The 20,688-nt window shown below is 43.9% G+C and overlaps 2 protein-coding genes across 2 annotated transcripts in view; one reads left to right on the top strand and one right to left on the bottom strand.

Moving 5' to 3' along the window:
- The window catches only part of T265_15389 (hypothetical protein), a gene marked incomplete at both ends in the record, with an annotated part of 51,518 nt that overhangs the window by 16,565 nt on the left and 14,265 nt on the right, over positions 1-20,688 (top strand). Inside the window, 7 exons of the mRNA XM_009177871.1 lie at positions 427-776; positions 5,442-5,658; positions 5,857-6,275; positions 9,877-9,992; positions 10,756-11,111; positions 14,504-14,604; positions 16,512-16,614. Coding sequence (XP_009176135.1) covers positions 427-776; positions 5,442-5,658; positions 5,857-6,275; positions 9,877-9,992; positions 10,756-11,111; positions 14,504-14,604; positions 16,512-16,614 — 1,662 coding nt within the window. The remainder of the gene's footprint in view (positions 1-426; positions 777-5,441; positions 5,659-5,856; positions 6,276-9,876; positions 9,993-10,755; positions 11,112-14,503; positions 14,605-16,511; positions 16,615-20,688) is intronic.
- T265_15388 (hypothetical protein) overlaps positions 4,248-20,688 on the bottom strand; it is a gene marked incomplete at both ends in the record, with an annotated part of 39,486 nt that continues 23,045 nt past the window's right edge. The window contains one exon of the mRNA XM_009177870.1: positions 4,248-4,373. Within this exon, the coding sequence (XP_009176134.1) occupies positions 4,250-4,373 (124 nt within the window). The remainder of the gene's footprint in view (positions 4,374-20,688) is intronic.

Here is a 20,688-nt window from a genome sequence, read left to right as displayed (position 1 = left end):
ATCACTTGTTCCCTTCTACTTGATCTGGTGTATTATGGCTTTGGCTTTCCAATTAAGTTATAAGCTTTTTCTCGAGATACCCCTTCTCTAGTTTAAAAACAATCACAGAACGATGGGATTGTCCACTTTCTTCTCTAGGACAAGTGAATTTATTTTAAATTTCAGTACAGTTTTTTTATGGGTTCCAACTGTTTTCAATCAAACCCAAGGGTAATCCAGCAGCCACATTATCAACAAACTTCTTTGCGTTATCAGTTTCCTCGAATATAACAATACATTGTACGTGAATCTACTTGATTTTTACGTCGTTTGCTAGTAAATTAGCCGTGTAACGAATTTTCGGACCTTATTGCCGGGGAGATATCAGTATCCTCAGTCCGATACTTTTTGAGAGCGTTCGTGAATATCGTATCTCTCAGGATTTAGCGTTCAATTCTCGACTTTGCACATATTCATTGTTCTTCTACTGGCACTCCTTGCAATCTCGATCTTGTAGCGCTGCTGCTATCTGGACTGCGTGAACAGGGTGGCCAGTTCGGACCATCCATTAGTATACCTCCGTCACTGGTTCGGTTGGCGATTTCGAACACTGCTATTCCCATTAAGCACCTGAGTCTTTTTGATCAAGGTTGCGGATTATTACAGGTTGATAAGGCGTTGGATTACCTGAAACGCGTGTTGTCACATATAAACGAACCTGCAACAAACGGTCCGGACATGACCTTAGATCAGATTAGTGGAAACTCGGAACGCTCGATGGATCACACTATGTTGGAGTAAGTGATTACTGTCGACCATTCATGTAGCATTTTCCATAGGACCTAGTGGCTTTCAAATCCTAAAGTTACTGCACTACTTGTCCAAAATGCACATAGGTCACTCAGCCACTTGTATGAACTAAAGATTGTTAATATATTTGAGCATGTATTTTGATCTTCATCATATTCTTCATTTGGTCTTTCTATTCCCAGATAGTGTTCACTTTACCACCGCGCTGTCTACCTGCACTTTCCTATTCATTTCCACATCACAGCAAAACACTAAACAGATATAGTGCCTGAATTGCTGAACTCGGAATGCATATTCTTCGTCCACCTGAACAACGACATTATTGAGCTTCATGCCTCTGGAAACTTTCGTTGGCAGCGTCACTGAATTGAACCCATGGGCCTGAGCGTGGCCTTTTCCGCGTTTCCAACTCATCGGTTGTCTTTGCTAATCAGTATCAACCTAGCGTCCGTTTTGACGATACCGGTTATGTCGAGGATTCGTATCTCAATGTCTCTTTCTCATACGGCCCGAACTACCATACCATTTAACCGCTTTCTTGACCCTGGTGGTTGACGTTGGGAATTGGGCGCTTCAACGGTTAACAAAATGTGCCAATAACTTATAGATACCTTAGGCAGCGCGGTCACCTTCGGTACACATTTGTCAGTTGCATATTCCTGTAGCACAGCTTTTCGACAGGAAAGGACACTTTATTCCGTATTATTAGAGAACACATCACTCTGAAGGTCACGTACATTTAACTTGGAAGATGACCAATTTCTGCTGAAAATTCTCCTTAAATGTCCACTCTTCATGAGCAGATAACAGCAGTAAATTCTGCCTATTTCTCGAGCCCTCTTGCTAAATCATCGTCATTATTGACAGAAACACCCGTTTAGAGCACTCATTTAAGGTGTTAACCTGTGGATACGTGGGCTAACATTCAAACCCGGCAGCTAGACATTGTTACCTTCAAAGCCCATAATTTCGCTCAGTATAGCTCACTGAATCTCTGCTTCTGCCGTGTGTCTGTCTTTGAAGTCACTGAAAGCGAGATACTCACCACCGTCGTTTGTTTAATGCGTCCGTGGTGTCATTTTCATTTTACTTTGTTTCACCAGCTCAGTAATTGATATTCAAACTGCAATAATGTCATGGTTATCCAACCGGGAAGTCTTTGAGTATTTCGTTAAAAGCTCTAAACGCATTGCCCAGACAGAGGAAACCTAGTTCAACAGGCTATTGTTCTGCGTGAGTTTTTTTGCGAACGATCAACCCGCCCACTCTGATTCATGTGGGATTTTTGTCCAGCAACCAGGGTGTGAATTCGCGTCACTCTCTGAACAAGTCTGTCCTACAACCTCCCAGAAGGCCTAGTGCTTTTATGGTGCGAGTACGCTGATGACCGGCTTGGGGATAAACAGCACCCCAGTGATCACTGAAATATTTCCCAAAGACCTTATTGACGTTTGTTCCGAGACTGTTTTGTGAACTATGCTTTGTATTTATTTCAGTTTTCGATGCAACGCGCTTTGCTTCGTAATTTCTCACCTACTCATTAGGTGTTTGACTGGTTCTCATCACAGGGTAAAAGGAAATCAGTTTGATTCCCATGTAGCCCGTCAGGACAAGTCACTCTCGGAAGTATAATGCAATAAACACGTTTTTTTCTTGTGGGATTCCACCTGACGGCGGTAATCCACAAAGTGGTTACCAAAGAAGTCATTCTGGACGGATCAATGATGAAGTTGAAGAGCAAAGGTGAAAGAGAATAGCCCTGTCCGACACCACCTGATGTGGTGAACTCACGGAACAGCTTATTATAAACGTTCACAAGTCCGCGGGTGTTGGCATACAGCGACTTAAGGAGGGCCAAGAATTTATCGGAGACACCTTTGCTCCATAGACACTACCGTAGTGCCTGACGGTCCACGGAGTCAAAGTCAGCTTTCAAGTCAAGGAATAAAACCGTTGTTGGTTGCTGGAAAGAGTATCACCGTTCCAGGATCTGTCAGATGGTGAATATGTGATCGATCCTCTTGTAGGACGAATTCAGCTTAGTTTTCATGGATCTTTCTCTTCCTGTGTTCAGTCAACCTTCAGAGGATAAGACCAGAGAGCACCTCCGATGCCACAGCTACCATACTAGTGCCACGGTGGTTTCCACGCCATCCGCGTACCTTTTTCAAGGTACGGATAACTGTCGAGCTGACCCATTCTGCAGGCGCATCATGCCGCACCAGTAAGGCTTGTCAGATAGGGCACCAGGGATTTTCCGCCTTTTTTGAACAAGGCCGCATACAGAACCTCCGGTCCTGGTGGCTTTTCACGTTTCAGTACGAATATTTCGTACTTTATTTCTTCTGACGAACGATTAATGTTTGCATTCCATTCGACCGTATGTACTTTCTTCACAAGTTGTCTCAGGAGGCCAGCCAAACTGTTCTTCCAAGTGTTCAGCCCATTTTTCCAGTCGACCTTTTCGCTAGTGAATTATTGAACCGTCTTTTTCACTTATCGCTTCATTGGCCGTCGATCGTATCAGTTGATATAGGTCACAGCTGTTTCCCGTGTTACGAGCCTTCTCCATCTCCCGAGCTTTCTCTGTCCATCAGAGTTCTCGGTCTTTCCTTTGGCTCTTTGCTATTTGGCCTTTGAGGAATTTGTGTGCGCCGTTGTACTCGTTGCCTGCTGCTTTGAATTTTCTGGCATCAATCATGATTGGTGATCTGGAAGATATCCAGTCGAATCGCAGTCGCGATTCCAGTGCTTTTGCTGCAAGTTTGTACTGACCAGAAACAGTTCATGATCAGCATACATTTGGAGGAGTCGCTCTCCGTTGTCTGTGCTACGAGTATCGACTCTGAATCGAAGTTGAGTTTGAGCCTTTGACTCAAAAGTCTTACCCACAAGATAGTGGTGGGATGTGGAATTGCGTTCGGGGACCCAGTACCGATTCGCTTACTCGAAAGGCTGACCCCCGAGGTAAAAAACAGCAGGGTTTTCTTTTGGGCCCCTGCTCGGAGCAGATGGGTCAATAGACTGACCTGCTCGGCTGCAGGGTTTGTTCTAAGCCGAGCGAGCATGGAATGAGGCATTACTGTCTCATTGCTGATGCGGCTGTGCGCAACAGGTTCCTTTTGAGCGCCACTGAACTTTTTGGTTTTAAAAGTATTTCGACCGTATTGAATAATGCGCCGGCGGTCACAGTCAACCATCGGGTGATCGTAGTGTGGGGTTTTCAGTGCTGACCTTTTCTAACCCGTCCTTCCTCGGGAAAGGCAGCATCACTGATTCCATGAATATGGACATGCTGGTCACCTGGGGGAAACGCATCACTGCCTCCACACTCCCATCACAGAGGACAGCACGACTTTATCCCCAGACCACTTTGTAGCACAGTTACTCATAGTACGAGGTCTCTTGGTGTGACTGCTCCCCTTTGGCCTTCCTGGAATGGTTGCACCTTGTGGAACTAAGTTCTAGCCAGTGTAGCCGGTGGGATCATTGCAGCACTCAAGCCCGACCGCCACTTCAAGGTGACAGCCTTAGGTCCGCACTCGGAATCAGAAATTATTCCCCCGACGAGAAATACAGTTTGACTGAAAAGCAATTGAGGAACTACAAATGGATTACAATAATTCTTTGCCTGAATGCATGAGTTTTTACGTCTTCCACAAAAGGGAGCGTCATTGGTGGGCTGCATCCATTTCCGGATTGACCAGTCACATCGGACTACACCGGTTTAGCACCCTCACATGATTTGCGCCGTCATAATGAATCCACCAGAGCGTCCCGTACCCAGTGTAAATTAAAGGAAAGGAGAAGTCACTATCAAAGCCACCAGCTAATGCCAGCCATGTTTCAGGTATGTCTGAGCGGCGATGACCCCAGAGAGTCATCTGTGACTCTGGACTTTTTGGGTTTACTGCAGATGGATGTACATGTTCTGCTTGGCAGTCAAGCTAGAGCCTCTCTGAAACCACTTATGGCTTACTTATGTCAAGCCTGTCGGAACAAATAAACAGTATGTGCATGGGGTGTCTGGTGGTCCCCACCACGTATCAGATGCAGCTTAGCACGCATATATATGGCCGCAAGATGTCAAATATTATCAAGCCTGACCCGTACATCGTCACAGAAAGTTTCTTCTAGCACCGTTATAGGCCTAATGCTCTGAACAATCGTAGGTATTAAGGCGGGTCTTTACTGACACAGATGGGAACAGCCGCGCAGTTGAAGTCGACGATGTCTGCTTCGGATGGTCAAGGGCTGAATTACTAATAGCCGAGTCCAGATTACATCTGCAGAACGTTCTGTAGTTAGCTGTGATTCGATTTGATTCCGTTCACAGGATCATGATCATCGAGACTCAATTCTAACATCATCGAGTGCTTAGCACAACTTATCATTTCGTACAATTAAGGTATTTTCGGAGGTTTCGGTCTGTGTTGATATGGTTGGGGAAAGTCACTTGTGACATTCTCGAGAGTGTGACTACTCTCCTTAGAAATACAAGACGCAGTCTGAGAATAAAAGAGAGAAAGTTCTTCGCGCTCAATAAAACGTGGACTCTGTGAACAGGATATACGCTCCTACTTCCAATGTACCAGAGCTTTGTTATTTCTGATTTTGCGCTCTATCATCACGTTTTATTTTCACCCCTTCAGACGTCTCCCGAATCCAGCTACATACAGTCTGGATGATCCAAAAATCGTGTTTGGATGGCGGCTTCGTTGTACCGTTACCGGACCTAATTGTTCAGGCTCAGATCGTGGAATATGGCTACGACGAGGGTGGATTCCGAGACCAGTCTCGGGCCGACCAGGACAGCAATCTCTTCCGATCCTCCGCTTTACGGTGCACATAGGCTTGGAATTTGACCAGGTAGTGTTTACACTTGAGTCATTTAGGTTTGGCATGCGTTATTGTAGTTTAGTTGAACTCTGGCACATTACGTGAAGGCGTTCAAGATCTTCGGTTACCTTGTGTACCTGTTATCTTCACTGACGCCTAATCAGGGATAAAAAATTTCGACGACACAAATTCCCAGTCCATCTCCTACGTTCTTCGTCGATTTTTTAGTGTGTACCACCCGAGTTTCGACGCCGACTAGAAGTTCATCTGAAAATCAAGGTGGATACTACTGCTCAGGGACGTGCGTCAACTAGTCTTTCTTGGCTCCAGGTAGCATCGTTCGTATCGGTCACTAGTTTGGGCCGTGATATCAGTTTGGTTCTCGACCCCAACAAGTGCTGGCCGTTGCCGACCATGGAAGACATTACAACCGGTGTAGTCGAACCCGAACGAATCGTTCGCAGACACACAGTCAGTCAAGAAGGAACCCTGCTAACGAATTCCCCATTGTCTCCTTTGACGTCGATGAATCCAACACCGCTCAAATCTTGTGAACCTTTTGTGACAATTCTCCGATTTGAAGACGAGACTCGTCCAGATATGGGTTCCTTAGCGCTTATCCCGATCATAATACATAATCCAATACGGTACGTTGCTTTTTCCTATTAGTCATAACAAAGGCAGAATGTCCCTCTTATGATTGTTGTGTTGATGTGTACTGGTCCACTCTACTGGTCCTGTTTCTTCTGTCATACGCTATAGTCTGATACAATTACAACGCCTTTTCTGTGTTCATAGAGTCTCATTGCGTTATACTGTATTCATTAACTCCGCAGTTTTACCTGCATCCAGAAGCAAGAACGATTTCAATGACCTGTGCAATGTCATTCGAATCTTCGTTGTTTCTTACTTTCCTAAAAGTTGTACAGTTTCGTATGTCGGTTGCCGGTTCATGTCTAGTTTTTCATGAACTCTAGTCGTAATCTCCAGTGTTCTCCAGATGTCTTGTACATTTTACAATTCACTTTGGATTCCAGACCATCATACTGCATTCACCTCACTTGAAGCTGGCTTGTGTGTAATCGTGATGGAAATGAGATTGGTTGAAGTGTGATGTTAAAATTTGATACGCCTTTCATAAGCTTGCATGGAACTCTTGAATCAGATAGTTTGTGACAAATGTCTAAGTGGGTCCAAATTCAAGAGAGGTCGATAGAAGCTTAACTGTCACATTGTCATTTTCTGCTGAAATAGACTTTGGAATAACGGTAACTCTCTCCCCGAACGAATTGCTATAAATCCTCTCCATGTTTTTATACTACTTAAGACTTATTCATGTGTCATCTGTTGTTCAGGAATGTCAGTCAGTGGCTTACGAAAAGTGCACTTATCTACTGCCCGTCGTGGTCAGTTTTTCGCATTCCGAATGCTAGTAGCTTGTTCCTTAACGTTATACACGGATCTTAGCCGCATAATCGGGTTGAACCGAAGATCTCAGAAGTGTTGCTAGGATACCTTTGTTCTAATGTCAAACAGGTGCTGATGTCGGTGCTCATTGTTAGACGATAGTGGTTGGTCCGCTCCCCTAATGGATATCCGCATACTCGACCCGCGTACACCGTCTGTACTTGTCCAGATAGGCTCAGTCGTCTAGTTATTCCGCCGCTTTTGACCGGTAAACCATTCCAGATGTTGGCTGTCCACCTTTGAAGTCCTTCATTGGCCGAACCAGGTTTTTTCTTCACATGTCCTCGAGCAGTTGTGTGAGCCAGCCCACACACAGCAAGATTTCGGTCAGTCGTGGGACCTCGTTCGGTTGTATCAGACTCATTCTTAATAGACTGCTAGTCGAGATGTAAAGTTGCTCCCAATTTCATTGCAATTGTGCATCGTGCTACCTTGACAATTAGGAAGAGGCTGGCGACGGATGAGGTTTCGTCCTTGGGAGGACACTAACAGTGTTTGTGTGCAGGTGACTGACGACGCCAGGTTAACATCAGAACACCAGAAAGTGAAATAACTTCCGATGTCAAATTGGTATTCAAATGATTGTATACGTCTAACCCTGGTGCCTTACATAACTTTTTGAATTGCACCATAGCTTTTGGTTGAAACAAGGGGGCAATCTTGAATGAGTCACATTTCAATTCTCACCATAAGCTGCATTCTAGTGCCTAGTCCTTTTATTCCAGCTTGAAGGTAAGTTTCAGGATGCGTTGACTTCGCTGTAAGATGGGATTTCAACCGAACATCGGCAAAATGGGTGATAAGCTTCTGAAGATTGTCACTGGAAAGTATAATTATTCTAGGAAAGCCCCTAAAAGATGAAAGTTATCCCTTCCGTCAACTAATGGAAGAGTAACTTGGCTACCTCACTTGAATCCACTAAAATTTACTGAACGACGTCTAACTCGTGAGAATATTGTTGCTGAAGGGGCGAGATGGCCTAAGTGGTTAGAGAGCGAATTTACTGACCGGAAGGTCCGTGGTTAGAATCCGACCTCCGCCTCTCGACTTCCCCTGTCTAGGCTTGGGCAACCTGGCAGTATCCCAGCCCTCGTGCTTCCTTCGGGTGGCATGGCAGCTAGGCACCGAAAGGGTGCTACAGCTGAACGCATTGTCGCTGAAGCCTGATATGGTTAAATGGTAATGAAGACGGACATCAGACCATCACATATCTTCGAGTACATAACGTACGCAGAAATAGCAACTAAAGTACGCTGTGTCATCAATGGCGTCGACAGATTGATATTCTGCACTGAATTATTACAACCGGTCTAGGTGAATATAGACGTTTCCACTTCTTCGCAACTGGTACATCCGAAAAAAAACATTACAGTGTTCGGATGTTATGTAACCGGTCAATTGCCTTTCCCACTGTGCCGTTCAATATGGACCACAGTTACAGGGACTTTCGGGTTACTGTGCCGGAGTCGCCTGGGTCTGAAAAGTTTAACTGTCAACAACAGACATGGCCATGCGATGCTTCGGACTCACCTCACAGCAGCGTGTGACAACAACAACGGCTGCATAGCCTCGATAAATTAGTGGACGATGTGAAAAATGGTAGTACTAAGCTAATATAGAGGTGGAATAAGCAGAGCTTAGCATGTTTGGACTCTTTGCTGTACCGCATCACCCTACTTGCATCTGACTTCACCTACAACGCAAACAGTGCCCCGATGTTTGTATTCAAAATAAGATGGTTTTGACACCTCTCAACCTTTCATAGTATCGGTGTTACTGGACGCCAACGGATCGACATTTGTTTTGAATGGGTAAGAGGTCCGCTACACTTAGGAGAGGCCAGTGAGTACCCTCGGATTTGAAAAATGCAGATGTTTATTGAAAGAAAGCCTTGACACCGGCACCCCATTGTAGAATTGTCATCAAAATGGCCACCGCTACAATGTCGGTTATAGATGACAGTATGGCCCAATCGCCCTGAGTTTGTGTCCTGCGATCGGATTCTGTAAACCTGCATACTAGTCCTTTCGCCGGAATAATGTTGTACAGGAATTTGCTCGTATGGTTTGCTTACTTCTCATCGCTTCATAGCGGACACGTAGAGGCTGTAGATAAAGCGAAGTCGGTTGTAGAATCGCTTATCCCTATTTAGCTTTCTTATTCCGACAGGGCTACTTCACATTCAGTTGTATTACAGCGTTCCTATCCAGTTTCAGTAGTTCTAATCGGGTGTGCTAATGAGCGAGCGATCGGAATCAGTACACTGTGTTTCAACTTCATCAGAACTTTTCGTCATTTGGCGGCTGCTCTTTCTGTTTTCTTTGTTGCTATACCCGACAGTTAGGCCCGATGAGCCTATATATTAGGAATTCAGGCAGACTTGTATTGGTCAAAAGTGCTTTTCCTTGAGAGGCATCTGTGACACCATTGCATATGGATCTGGAGTTTTCCTCATCATGAATCACTGGAAAGCATCTTATGGCTTTATCGATCAAACCTCGTTTGTACGAGTTTTTTTTAGCTTTTCAGAGATGCTTAGTAATGCTTCAGTGGGAAAATCTTAAGAATGTGATGTTTCATTAAACGGAGATCTAAGAGAACTGTACTTGCATGTTGCTTCAGAATTATTATGACTTGCCAACTTACTGTGCACTAATATTTTTATTTTGGATATTGGTCTTGTGGTGCTTTGACCCATAGCCATTTATATTCTTTGCTCTATATTTAGCTCCCAAGAGGGCTATTACAATTTAATATTTTCTTCTTTTTCGCTTGTGGCAGACTTCCATTATCTCGTGGATTAGAACATCCACGTTTATCGATTTCCGACCGATTCGACTCATCTCACAAGGTTCGACGCTGGTTCATTTATATTCCAACGGGTGCTACTGCTGGAGGTAATACCTGGGTGATCTCGTTACCACAATCTTGCCCACTAGCACTACAGGCTTTAATAATCTGTAAAATCGGTGGCTAAGCTGGACAGATTTATTCAATGAATTTTATTAGCTGTAATTGGAGCTTCACCTGTTGTTGATTGACTTTCTAAATAGGGCAGACACAAGCATGTTTGATTTGCGTATAGCCAACAGAAGCGCACATAATCCAACTTTGATAGGAACACTTAGCGACGGGATAACCTGACCTGTATTCATTTGAATCACCCAACTACCTGTGCAATACGGTCAGTCTACTCGGAACTCACGTAGCGTTTTCACACCAGATCGCTCTTCATCATTTGATGATGATTGGTCATAATTCGTTCATACACTGCTACCTACATACAACTGGTCTCTCATACAAGTGCGAGCTTAGTTCCCACTCGCTTCCTTTCACGCGCGCTCGGTTTATTGTTTGCCAAATGTTGGAACATGAAAGTTAATGTTTGTTTCGTCTCTCTACCAGGGACATTGTCACGGACCACAGCTCCAGAGTAAGCCTTTGATCAACTGAGAGAAGCTGAAGTAAAGGGATATGTGGTCAGTGCTCGGAGAACTCAGTCACATAGTCTCTACAGTTTGTACATTTTCGTGTGAGAATGTCTATATTAACGAATGTTTTAGCTGGTGTATAATTGCACACCGTGTCCACCATTATTTCACTGGTACCGCGAGGAATTTGCCTCATACAATAATGAATTCACGTTTTTCCTTACTCTAGTGCTGCGTCTCTCTCGCTTGGATCAAAACGATACTTTGTGCGAATTCAAAGTTACGGTTTCATTTCCACAACCCCGTTCGGGACTGACTGCTGGTCAACAAGAAGTCACCTGGCCCTTGTTGAATCTCAATAGGTGTGGGCAAGGTGGGACCACTCTTGGGCGACAACGCGGTGTAACAGGAAAACGTGTGGGTGACGACTTTGAGGGAGCTAGTCAGCTAGCCTTTCCCATTTGTTGGGAGTCGGACTACATGGAGTTGACGATTGCACAGCACTGGGGTCTTGAAGCACCGGCAGTCCTTATTGGTGAGCTGTACTTCCGTGGCCTGGAACCTTCACAACGGCAGATATCTATGGTACACATCAATGAGACTAGTTATATAACTTCGATTATAGTTATATGTGTTTATATGTGTGTTTATAAGTGTGTATTATGTGTATTTATTGTATGTAGTCATCATCCTCCGTTTACTTGGTTTGGTGGTTCTGTATTTGTAACATGTCTTAGAGCGTTGCTTTTGTAGTTTGATTTATCAAACGGATGAGATTAGTATCAAAGTGGTACAACGATTCTGTAAACTTATGTTTCGTTCGGATTGCTTTAGACGTCAATGGCTGACTTAGACTAGTGAACCAGCTTACATGGCTGTACGGTGTTCACAACCATCAGTCAGTATTCTCGACCATTAAATCGGACCCAAGATGACATCTTTCGGTTTCTTAAGTAAGTGGAGATACCATTACCTGGAATAGTGTACTCAAGTAATCTGAGTTACTGTTGATCCGGAAAGGTGGTGTTTTGTTAAGCTGTGTTGTTATACTGTCTCTTTGTTTCATCGGTTGAAACTGTTTGAAACCTATTGAGTTCGGTGACACTCATTTCGAACGTCAGTGGGAATACTTGGATCTTATGTGGGTCCAGCATTCATCCCTGATGAACGCAGAATATGAAGATATCGGTAGTACAGGACGTAGAGACCGGATCGCGACAGCAGGTTGCGAAGTTTCATGTAATGCGTTACTCATGAGTAGGTAAAAATGGATAGACAAAAAAGTACTAACCGGCGTTTCTTCATGGAGACCTTAGCGTCAATAGTCACTGTTGAAATTTCGTACGTCCAGCATGCTTTTTTCATTTAATGGAATAATTCATGGACTGATTGATGGAGTATTGGTAAGTTCTCCACCTGGACTGGTTTAGCCGACATATTGATGCGCATCTTTGATCATTAGTCGCAGTTATTTCATGACTGCCTTTCTGAAAACGTCATGTCAATGATATCATCATATTTAGGTATAACATCCGTAGAGCTATATATACGTCTTCCCTAGAAATTTTTGCGTTACGGTCTACCACACTAAGGTAATCGATTATAGTGTCCACATTTCGGATGTTACTTATCTATAGACAGAAAAGTACACTTCAGGGATCAGTATACCTGAATCCGGCCGATAGGTGAACCCTGAAAGCTTCGTTGTTGTGAAATGCAAACTGGGTCTAATCAAGTTTTGCATAATCTGTACCAACGACGCATTATTTGCAAAACTGGACCTTACGTCAAAAACCCTACTGTGAAACCTATTTTGCGGAGCGTGAGACAGCCGAACGGTGGTATGAAATCAAGCAGTCACCTACTCGAGCAGCACTGTGTGCACATCTACTCCTCCATTAAAGTGATCAAACTTCAAAGAGTCTCGCGCATTTGCTGACCACCGCTTTACTATAGCGCTTGGTGCCACGAATTGACAACACATTTAAATAGCTCCCTAATGCTCAAAATCTCTAGCGAACACTACCCTATCTTCTCATGTCATCACCGTTGTTCGGTAGCCCTTCCACGGCTCATTTGCACTGACCTATTCTTTTTTCGCGAGTGCTTCGCGAACTATGTAGGACATGGTGTGCGGTACTCGTCCCCGAAAATTGTTCACGTGCTTTTGAAATCAGTCTGATAAGTTAAACCACCTGACTAGTGAGATTGTAGCACATTCTAACAGTGATGATCAGCGGAATAGTCTGACGGAATATTGACGAACATCTGGCATCCACAACTATCTAAGCAGTCGCAGATTGAGCACGACAGCGACCCTTCGTCATAGGTAACGTCACGTGGAAGCGTCAACCCTGCCGTGGCCTATTAACTCCCCAGGTCAGAGTGTCTGTAGTACGGATGTTACCAACCGACTGTAATACAATTTGGACTTCCTTTGGGTCATTTCATTATTTATTGTGATTGCAACCTACGAGGAATAACGTTAGCTTTAGGTTTCGTCGACACTGATGAACTTTAAAAACAACCGTCCAGTATGTGTTGCTCCCCCACAGTTAGTGGGGCACGAATGTACATGTGACACAAAAATCGTATCGGGATAGGACTGAACGGCTTATAATAGGGATGTCCATGTTCAAACTTCAGTCGTGCCCCTAATGAAACGGGTTGTGTGGTTTAAAGTCTTTGTGATACTTAGAGTATTCAAACCTCACGTTTGCCCAGTTCCACCTGCTGCTGGGATGTATTGGGTATACAGTGCTTTCCCACTTAGAATCAGTGGAATATCGAATTAGGAACGCCGAGGTACGTCAGAGTGTTTTAAGCAGAAGAAACTCTCTTGTGATGAATGAGCTTCATAGGTTACACTGATGAAGACACATGTACTTCACATGCCAGATAACCGTGTGCTTCGCATAGCTCTTCTCGCCTAGTCCTGTGCTGGGTGGAAGCTACTGTGTGGTGTAAGTCCACAACCTGGCAACGAAATTTGGAAACACCAAGCAGCTAACTCAGTCGGTTGATCAATGCGGCCTTTTTCGATGAGAATTTCGGGGCTCAACTCATCAGTGATTGTTTATGATGGCAGGTATGGCTCAATCACGCAGCATCAAAGTTGTTACATTCGGTGCGCAACTTCATAGTTTTCGCTTCGTGAGATAACTAGACTGATTCAGCGTCAATCAACTGATTGATACGTGGCTATTTACTTCCCGTTCCCTCATTTCCGGGTCGTGGCATCTGTAGCAGCTGAAACTAATGTTATGTTTATGCACAGTCTATAACTGATAAGCTGAACTGAGCTCTTTTAGATAGCGCATTCTCTTGGAAGCCAAGTGTTTGCGTTGGAGGCTGTGTATCTTATGGAAAATGTCCTGTAAATGAATCCATCCATTCAAATGAATGTTCTGGGCATGAATTGTGGTTTTGTCAAGTGTCCTTTCACCTGCAGACTATTCTTCACTTTCTTGTGTTGAGTTCCCCTACTCGTTTGCACTTTCACTGCGACTGGTGCTGCGGCGTGCCAATTGAAATCCTATCGAAATCCATGAAAGGTATTATTGCTTGATAAAAAGATCTGTACAAGCCTAATATACTATCCAGAGAGGATCTAACAGTGCTGTTTGGTGTGTGCCGCATCCTAGGAAATGACGGTTCCGCACACGTCCATTCTCTAGCTTCGCGAGCAGTTACACTTCGTTCTCTTTTACTCCAATTTGAGTAGGCATACTAAATAAATCTCTACCATGATGGACAGACCTCACCCCCAGTGGAAGCTTCGAACGTGAGAACATCCTACTCCCACATTTCAAATAACTTTGGGTTCTGTCCACCTTATCCTTAAAATGGATTCGTCTTCGAGTCACTTGGAGAGAGCACTAGTATTATTGATTCACTAAAAACTTATCACTTGGAAATCAGTTTCGCTTCTGAGTTTTGCATAATGCGGCCAATCTTCCCCACCCGATCTTGTTCAGTCTTCCAGCGATCATTACGTTCGCCTTGTGTTGCGTTCCAACTTTGCTACCGAAGACCTCTCTCCTAACATCAATCTTTCCCACTGGGTCCTACCAGTTAGGTGAGTTTGGTTAAAATAATATTTTTTCCTCATTCTTCTTTAAATATCACTCCGTGGTTTGTGCCAGCGTGAGGCGTCTTTTAAGTGTTTAAGTAGTTCATCAGAGAAGTCCTGATAGGTGTTCATTATAGGTGGTCTTCAGTTTTTGATTTTTTCGTCAAATACTGATGACATTGACTTAGAACATCACTGTCTGGCGTATGGACACAAAGAAGTCGATCACGCCAATGGGTTCCATACACATACGATATTTTATCGTTGTGGCAACACTTCTTTCGCGCTTTTTGGCTGCACCCTTAGTTATCATGTCATTTTATTTGCATTCATCATCTACCACCCAAATCCTGTCTCTTCTATCACATGGTCAATAAATTTATCGCGTGGGTATCAGCCGTCTGGGTACTACTTCACTCGCGTTGTCACTAAGTAATTAGAGTTGAACCGACTGGTTCCGCTCACTTGTTTCGCGCATTCATACATGTCGCCCGACTCCAACAAGCCTAATAATACGCACAGATGGCGTATACATGACCAAACCTTTGATGGAGTCGTTGTACCCTATTGTAGCTGATACCAAAAAGATTATGGCTGTGTGGTAGATCATTGCAATTCGTTGCTGTAAAACCTAACTTGACTCCGACCAATCTAGTACCGTAAGCCGGTTGATTAGATAAGCACGGTAAGAAATCAGATAGAGATGCCAAACTTCAATCACTTGATAGTGACAACACTATCTCATTCAAACACTTTCGTTGAGGAATGCTTTTTGCTTCACATAACTTGCTCGATAGTGCAGTCTATATAACCAATCTAACGCATCAAGTTTACGTAGGCATCATAGGACTGCAAAACTGTGTGGAATAATGCAAGTCTAAGACTGTCTTCACCTAGTGGTCCAATCTCCACATTTGGCGTTTCCAACAAAACTGGGTGTGACGTTATGAGGTGGATGAACTTTGCTTCTTTTAGGTGGCGTCTCAGTAATATTTCTGAATGCAAAGGATTCTGTGAAAGATTATATCTTCGGAACCGTAGAACGTAACGACCACCCAGACAAGTGTGGTCTGTTTACTGACAACAGGCTGGAGTTATTACTGCACGCTTTCCGAGCCAGAGTCAGATTAGGAAGTTAAGGCGTAAGCTGCTGGCAAGGAATTTAATGGTTATTCAATGCGACTATTGACGAGGTAATTCAGCGGTATATGGTCGCTCACACTTTCTGCAGACCACTGCTTTACGCCTGTAAAACGGGACCACTGTGTTGATGATGAAAGGCGGTTGCCTTCCTCTCACTATCGGTGCGTTCGAAGGACTACACACGTATCTTGAGAAGGCCAGGTTAACAATATCGAGTTGCGACACATGGTTTCATTTGATGACTTGACGTGGCTGAACCACCTGGTCATGTCCTTATGCCAGGTGATCGATCGCCTTGCCTCGTCCTATTTGCTGAAGTATGCTCTAAATGGAACAAGACTGGGGGTACGCAAAACATAACCTTGAAGAGAAGCATGTAAGGATTTGCAGAACCCCTTGGCTAGAGACGCTCACCGGCATATTGATGTCCCTGGCAGCGAAGCATCTGTGTTGAACACTGATGTCATGCTACCGATGACGATTGTGATGATGTCCCCCAGTCAATCTCGTTATCGCTTCCATTCTCTCATTCTTGATCTCCAGACCACTATTTGTTGTACGTCCTTCGCTTTACTTCATGGAGTTCAGATAATTCCCTTGCCTATGTACGATGACAACCCGAACGGTTCACGTCAAAATACTAAACTTTGGCATTGAAAAGGCTTCGTGGCTTCAAGCTGACTGATTTTAATCGTCATTTCCGTATGTGGTTCACAGCACAGTTTTAGCCTAGCTAAAATTCTTTGCTTTTGCCTCCTATTGTTGAACAGGCCCAGTGAGTCGAAGATCTTCTATCTGGGGCACGGACAAAACGAGGTTTTACTTACTGGACGTGGATGTTACGCTTTGCGGCTAGTCTACTTTTTCCATTGTGTATGTTTCAATATATTTACTTCTGTTCCTTTCTGTTTTTTTCCATAAGCTACTTAGTTTGGTGTTTATTTCTCTTGAACGTTCTCATCGCCTTCAAATGGAATACTGCTGTTAGGAAAGATGCTAGAGGTTCTCATTTTTTCGGAATTTAATGCACGTTCTGAAGCGTCACCAAACCATAGTATCGGTTGTTTGTCGCAGTACGATACGTCCACCATCCCACGGTCCTATCTTCACGATGTCTATATTTGTATCTATACTGCCTTTATGCAAGGGCCGGAACGAAGAACCCGATTCAGTGGTTTGTAGGGCGAAATATTTGAAGTCGCCTAACAGAAGCGCTGTAACCGATGGGGTTTGAAGATGAGAAAGAATTGAAGTAAGCTGCGGCACTAGTTGTTGTAAATTGGCAAGCAGTCGATTATTGGGTTAGCTTTTGTGAGACCGGCGCTGAGCTTTAAGGACAAGACAGGGTAGAAAGGCGTGTTCTGAATAACATACAAGTGGTGTAGATGGTGAGTTGAATAGAGTGTGATGCAGTGGTATCGTTACTCGTGCTGCCCTTGCAAATTGCCGTGGAATCAGCCAAGACGTTATCTGGACAGCGCTAGCCAGCTCAGTACACCCTTGCTCACATGTAAGAAATTGTAGCTTATATGTGAGGCAGTGAACCCCTTCTGGAAAATAAACTTTAGAGAAATGATTGCGTCCTGAGAACTATGCAGTGGAAGGCCGAGTGCAATCCAATGGTTTGGGTTGACGAAACAAGCTATGCTGCCAAACGCTGGAGCTAACTTAAAGATATCAGCAGGTGGGAGTCATTGTGATCCACAGCGAAAGGTCTTAACATTGTACTTTCAGTTTTCGGCTTCATTCGGTTTACTATCGAGAGAGGGTCATACATTAGTCGGTGCTTCAAGCAGTAGATGAGGAAGCAGTGTGCGTTCGCAAGGTGTAAACAGACCGCTCAGTTTTTATGATAATCCCTCGTGCCATAACCACATGAAGTCTTCTCGGAGGAGTAATTTAAATCTGCACCGCTGTGCGCCTAGACTGTGGAGTTTGCTGCTGGCTAGCAGCAGGGTGAATCAGAAGAAAAGCTTCGCGAACTGATTGAAGTTGGAGGTTGTCTATGTACGTCGAAGTCATGTCGGATCAGCAGCCTGGACATTCAGTTTTAGAGGAGACTGTACCCAAAGTTTCTGCTCTAGATGGCTTGAATGTGATATTGTTTTTTATTGTAACTGTGTCAGAAGAATAATATTTCTAGGTTGTTTTGAATGCCATATCGTGTTTGATATCCACTTTCTTCTGACTCATTAGCCATTCAAGTATTCGCTGACGCAATTTGAACTACCTTGGTTGCATGAACTGTTATACGAAAGTGACTATCTGCTCCAATTGTACCATCTTTACGACTCGCGTGGACGCTTCCTAGGAGCTGGCGACTTTGACATGGTAGGTTTTTTCGTCCTAGCCTATTTGCTTGGTTCCCAGGACAATGCTCCGCACCCTGATTGAACCCTGTCTATTTGATTGTGTCTCATAATCTGGTTTACTTTGAAGCCATAGGGTAAATACTTCTGGAACATTTGGGCACGTCGCTTGGAAGAATCCATTACGGTCTTTTGAAAACAGAGGTTGGGTTTTGTGTTCACCCCATTCTTTTGGAATACAGACGTCACAGAGCCCGCTTAATCCTAAAACTAGAAAGACCGGTTTATCACTTCTGTCAAAAATCGACTTTGGGATGTACTTATTGGAACTCTCGCCACTTTTTTTCATGGTTTGTTTTAGTATCGTCAACCGATTCTTGTAGGCATATGCCATTAATATTGGTCTACTAAAACTAAACCTTACAGCGATCAACTGCGGTCGCTTTTTTTCGTTTGATACCGTACGCACGAATCTAGCAACCGTATCCAAACTTCATAAGTTGAACTTTCCCAACTCCAGAACACCAGAGACTGAATTGTAACTCTGACGCTCACTTCAACCCTTTCTGGAATACCATCATAATTTTCTACTACAAATGCATGAGATGAAATAAACTTTATTCTAAAACCCATGGGGGGATGAATATCCTGTTCCTGCGTTGGGAGCAAACTTTGCAAAAACCTTGAGATCAGCAACAAACTTCTAGTTAATTATATTGAGCTTTTCGCCAGAGCGTTAAAACTTTTTCGCAATATTTAAATACGTAGAAATAGCTTGAAAGCCCTGCATAGGGAGTGAAATCGTATTGGGACAGACTACCTTCTTTGGTTATCTTGTCTAAGCTTAGAAGTCCTTGCTACCCAACTTGCAACTCAGAAGAATATTGCTATTGAAATGTGTTGTGCTTAAAGTCAACATAGTTGATTCAAAATCGCTGTTAAAGCGTCCTTACTGTATTGCGGATTTTGATGTCGGCAATCATACAACCTTTAAGCAGCGTACTGGCAGTCTGCAAAATCAGTTATTGCAGGAGTTAATCGGTGCGCCACTCACATTATCATAGCCATAGTTGACTCGTTTCATGTTTGATTTGCATCTGGTAATTTGTTTGGGAAATCTAGTAAAAAGACTTTTAAGCGTCAGGAAATGGTCCAAGCGGTTCACCCGTCAGTGATTAGGGCGCCAGCTTACGGGCCAGAAAGTCGTGGTTCGAACCCAGCCTCACTATCTTGGCTGCTCCTGTCTAGGCTTGGGCAACCTGGCAGTATCCTAGCCGTCGGACCTCCTTTCGTTAGCATGGCAGCTAGGCACTGACAAGATGCTACAACTTAACGATTTGATTATTTTAATAAGAAATGTGCAACATAACTGCATTTTCGGCGTATATGTTCATCGTTGACCCTATGTTGTTTGGAGGTTTAGTTCACAATTGCCTGTTTCTATTGTTTCAGTTCTGATGGATTGGATTTTTCCGATGAATTGTTACAACCAAAAGGCTGTACAGTCAGTGTATGGTTCATTGTATCAAAAGAATCGCGGTTAGGTTGCGAAGATTCGGTGTCAGTATGATTGGCCTATTAGAACAGGGGCTTCTGGTGCGTTGTTTGTGCCTGACATGTGTATCACACACACATTCAACGGTCACTAGCGCTCAATTGACCCGCTTACAGTTCTTACTTCGTTAGACTCACAGGCCCTGCGTCTGCAAAACCAAGCAACACTGCCAATGGAAAGCATATCTAAGTCATGTTAAGGATTGGTCATTATTGCAATCAGGAAAGCCCGCTTAGGACCATTGAATTGGTGAAAACTCCTCGCCAATATAGTAGCAACCACCCGGTCTAGTGCTGGTCATTTCGACGAAGTGGAAGCGCGTTTTGACTACTTTACTTGGAAGCATCACTCTGCATGTTTATGGCTCAGTTTACAGCTTGGGAAGGTATTTCGATGCGCGTATCCAAGCACGCCTTTTTTCCATCCAGGTGCAAAAGATTTGTTGAACCCTAATCAGGGTTTTTTTATTAGGATTTTGATATACTACAATGCTCCTGTTTTCAGCAAAAGTTGGCGTAATAAGGAGGCATATCAAATGCACCTGTTTGAAATTCAGATTTCACGAATAAAAGGACCGCGGTCTTCTACTGTCAGTGGGTCAAACTGATCTTCTTGGTTTGCGACACCACTTTCCGGTTAACCACACATCAGTGGGTCGCATCGCACTTTTGCGCTTTCACGCAAACCGTTCGAGAAGCCTCCTAGTTGCGGATGCGTTGTGCTATGCTTCGACTACGGATCGCTGCTGCAACACGCCCTCATGTTACCCATTTTTCGAGTTCGACTATATTGAAAACAATCAAACAGCTGCTTATTTTTGCAACCAGGCAAGATTATCAAGTCAAGTCAGTTGTCTTCTACCGTTCACTGTGGCTGCCATCTGTAAGCCTCAGGCAAAACGGCTAGCTTTTGACTTATTTCCTAATAAAAAATCAAAGCACTGATTTGGTAGACACCGTGTGTTTGTTATACAGTGGAACGGTGGCTTCTGTTTTCATTGTTATGAATGCCTGAATACAGTTTAATGGAATTTCGTAAAGTAACGTCGTCACAAAAAAATAAGACGGTAATGACCCAGGCATG

Source organism: Opisthorchis viverrini, assembly GCF_000715545.1.
Source record: "Opisthorchis viverrini unplaced genomic scaffold opera_v5_471, whole genome shotgun sequence".
NCBI classification, from domain to species: Eukaryota; Metazoa; Platyhelminthes; class Trematoda; order Opisthorchiida; family Opisthorchiidae; genus Opisthorchis; species Opisthorchis viverrini.
The sequence above is the reverse complement of the archived record's forward strand: the minus strand, read 5'-3'. Positions and strand labels throughout refer to the sequence as shown.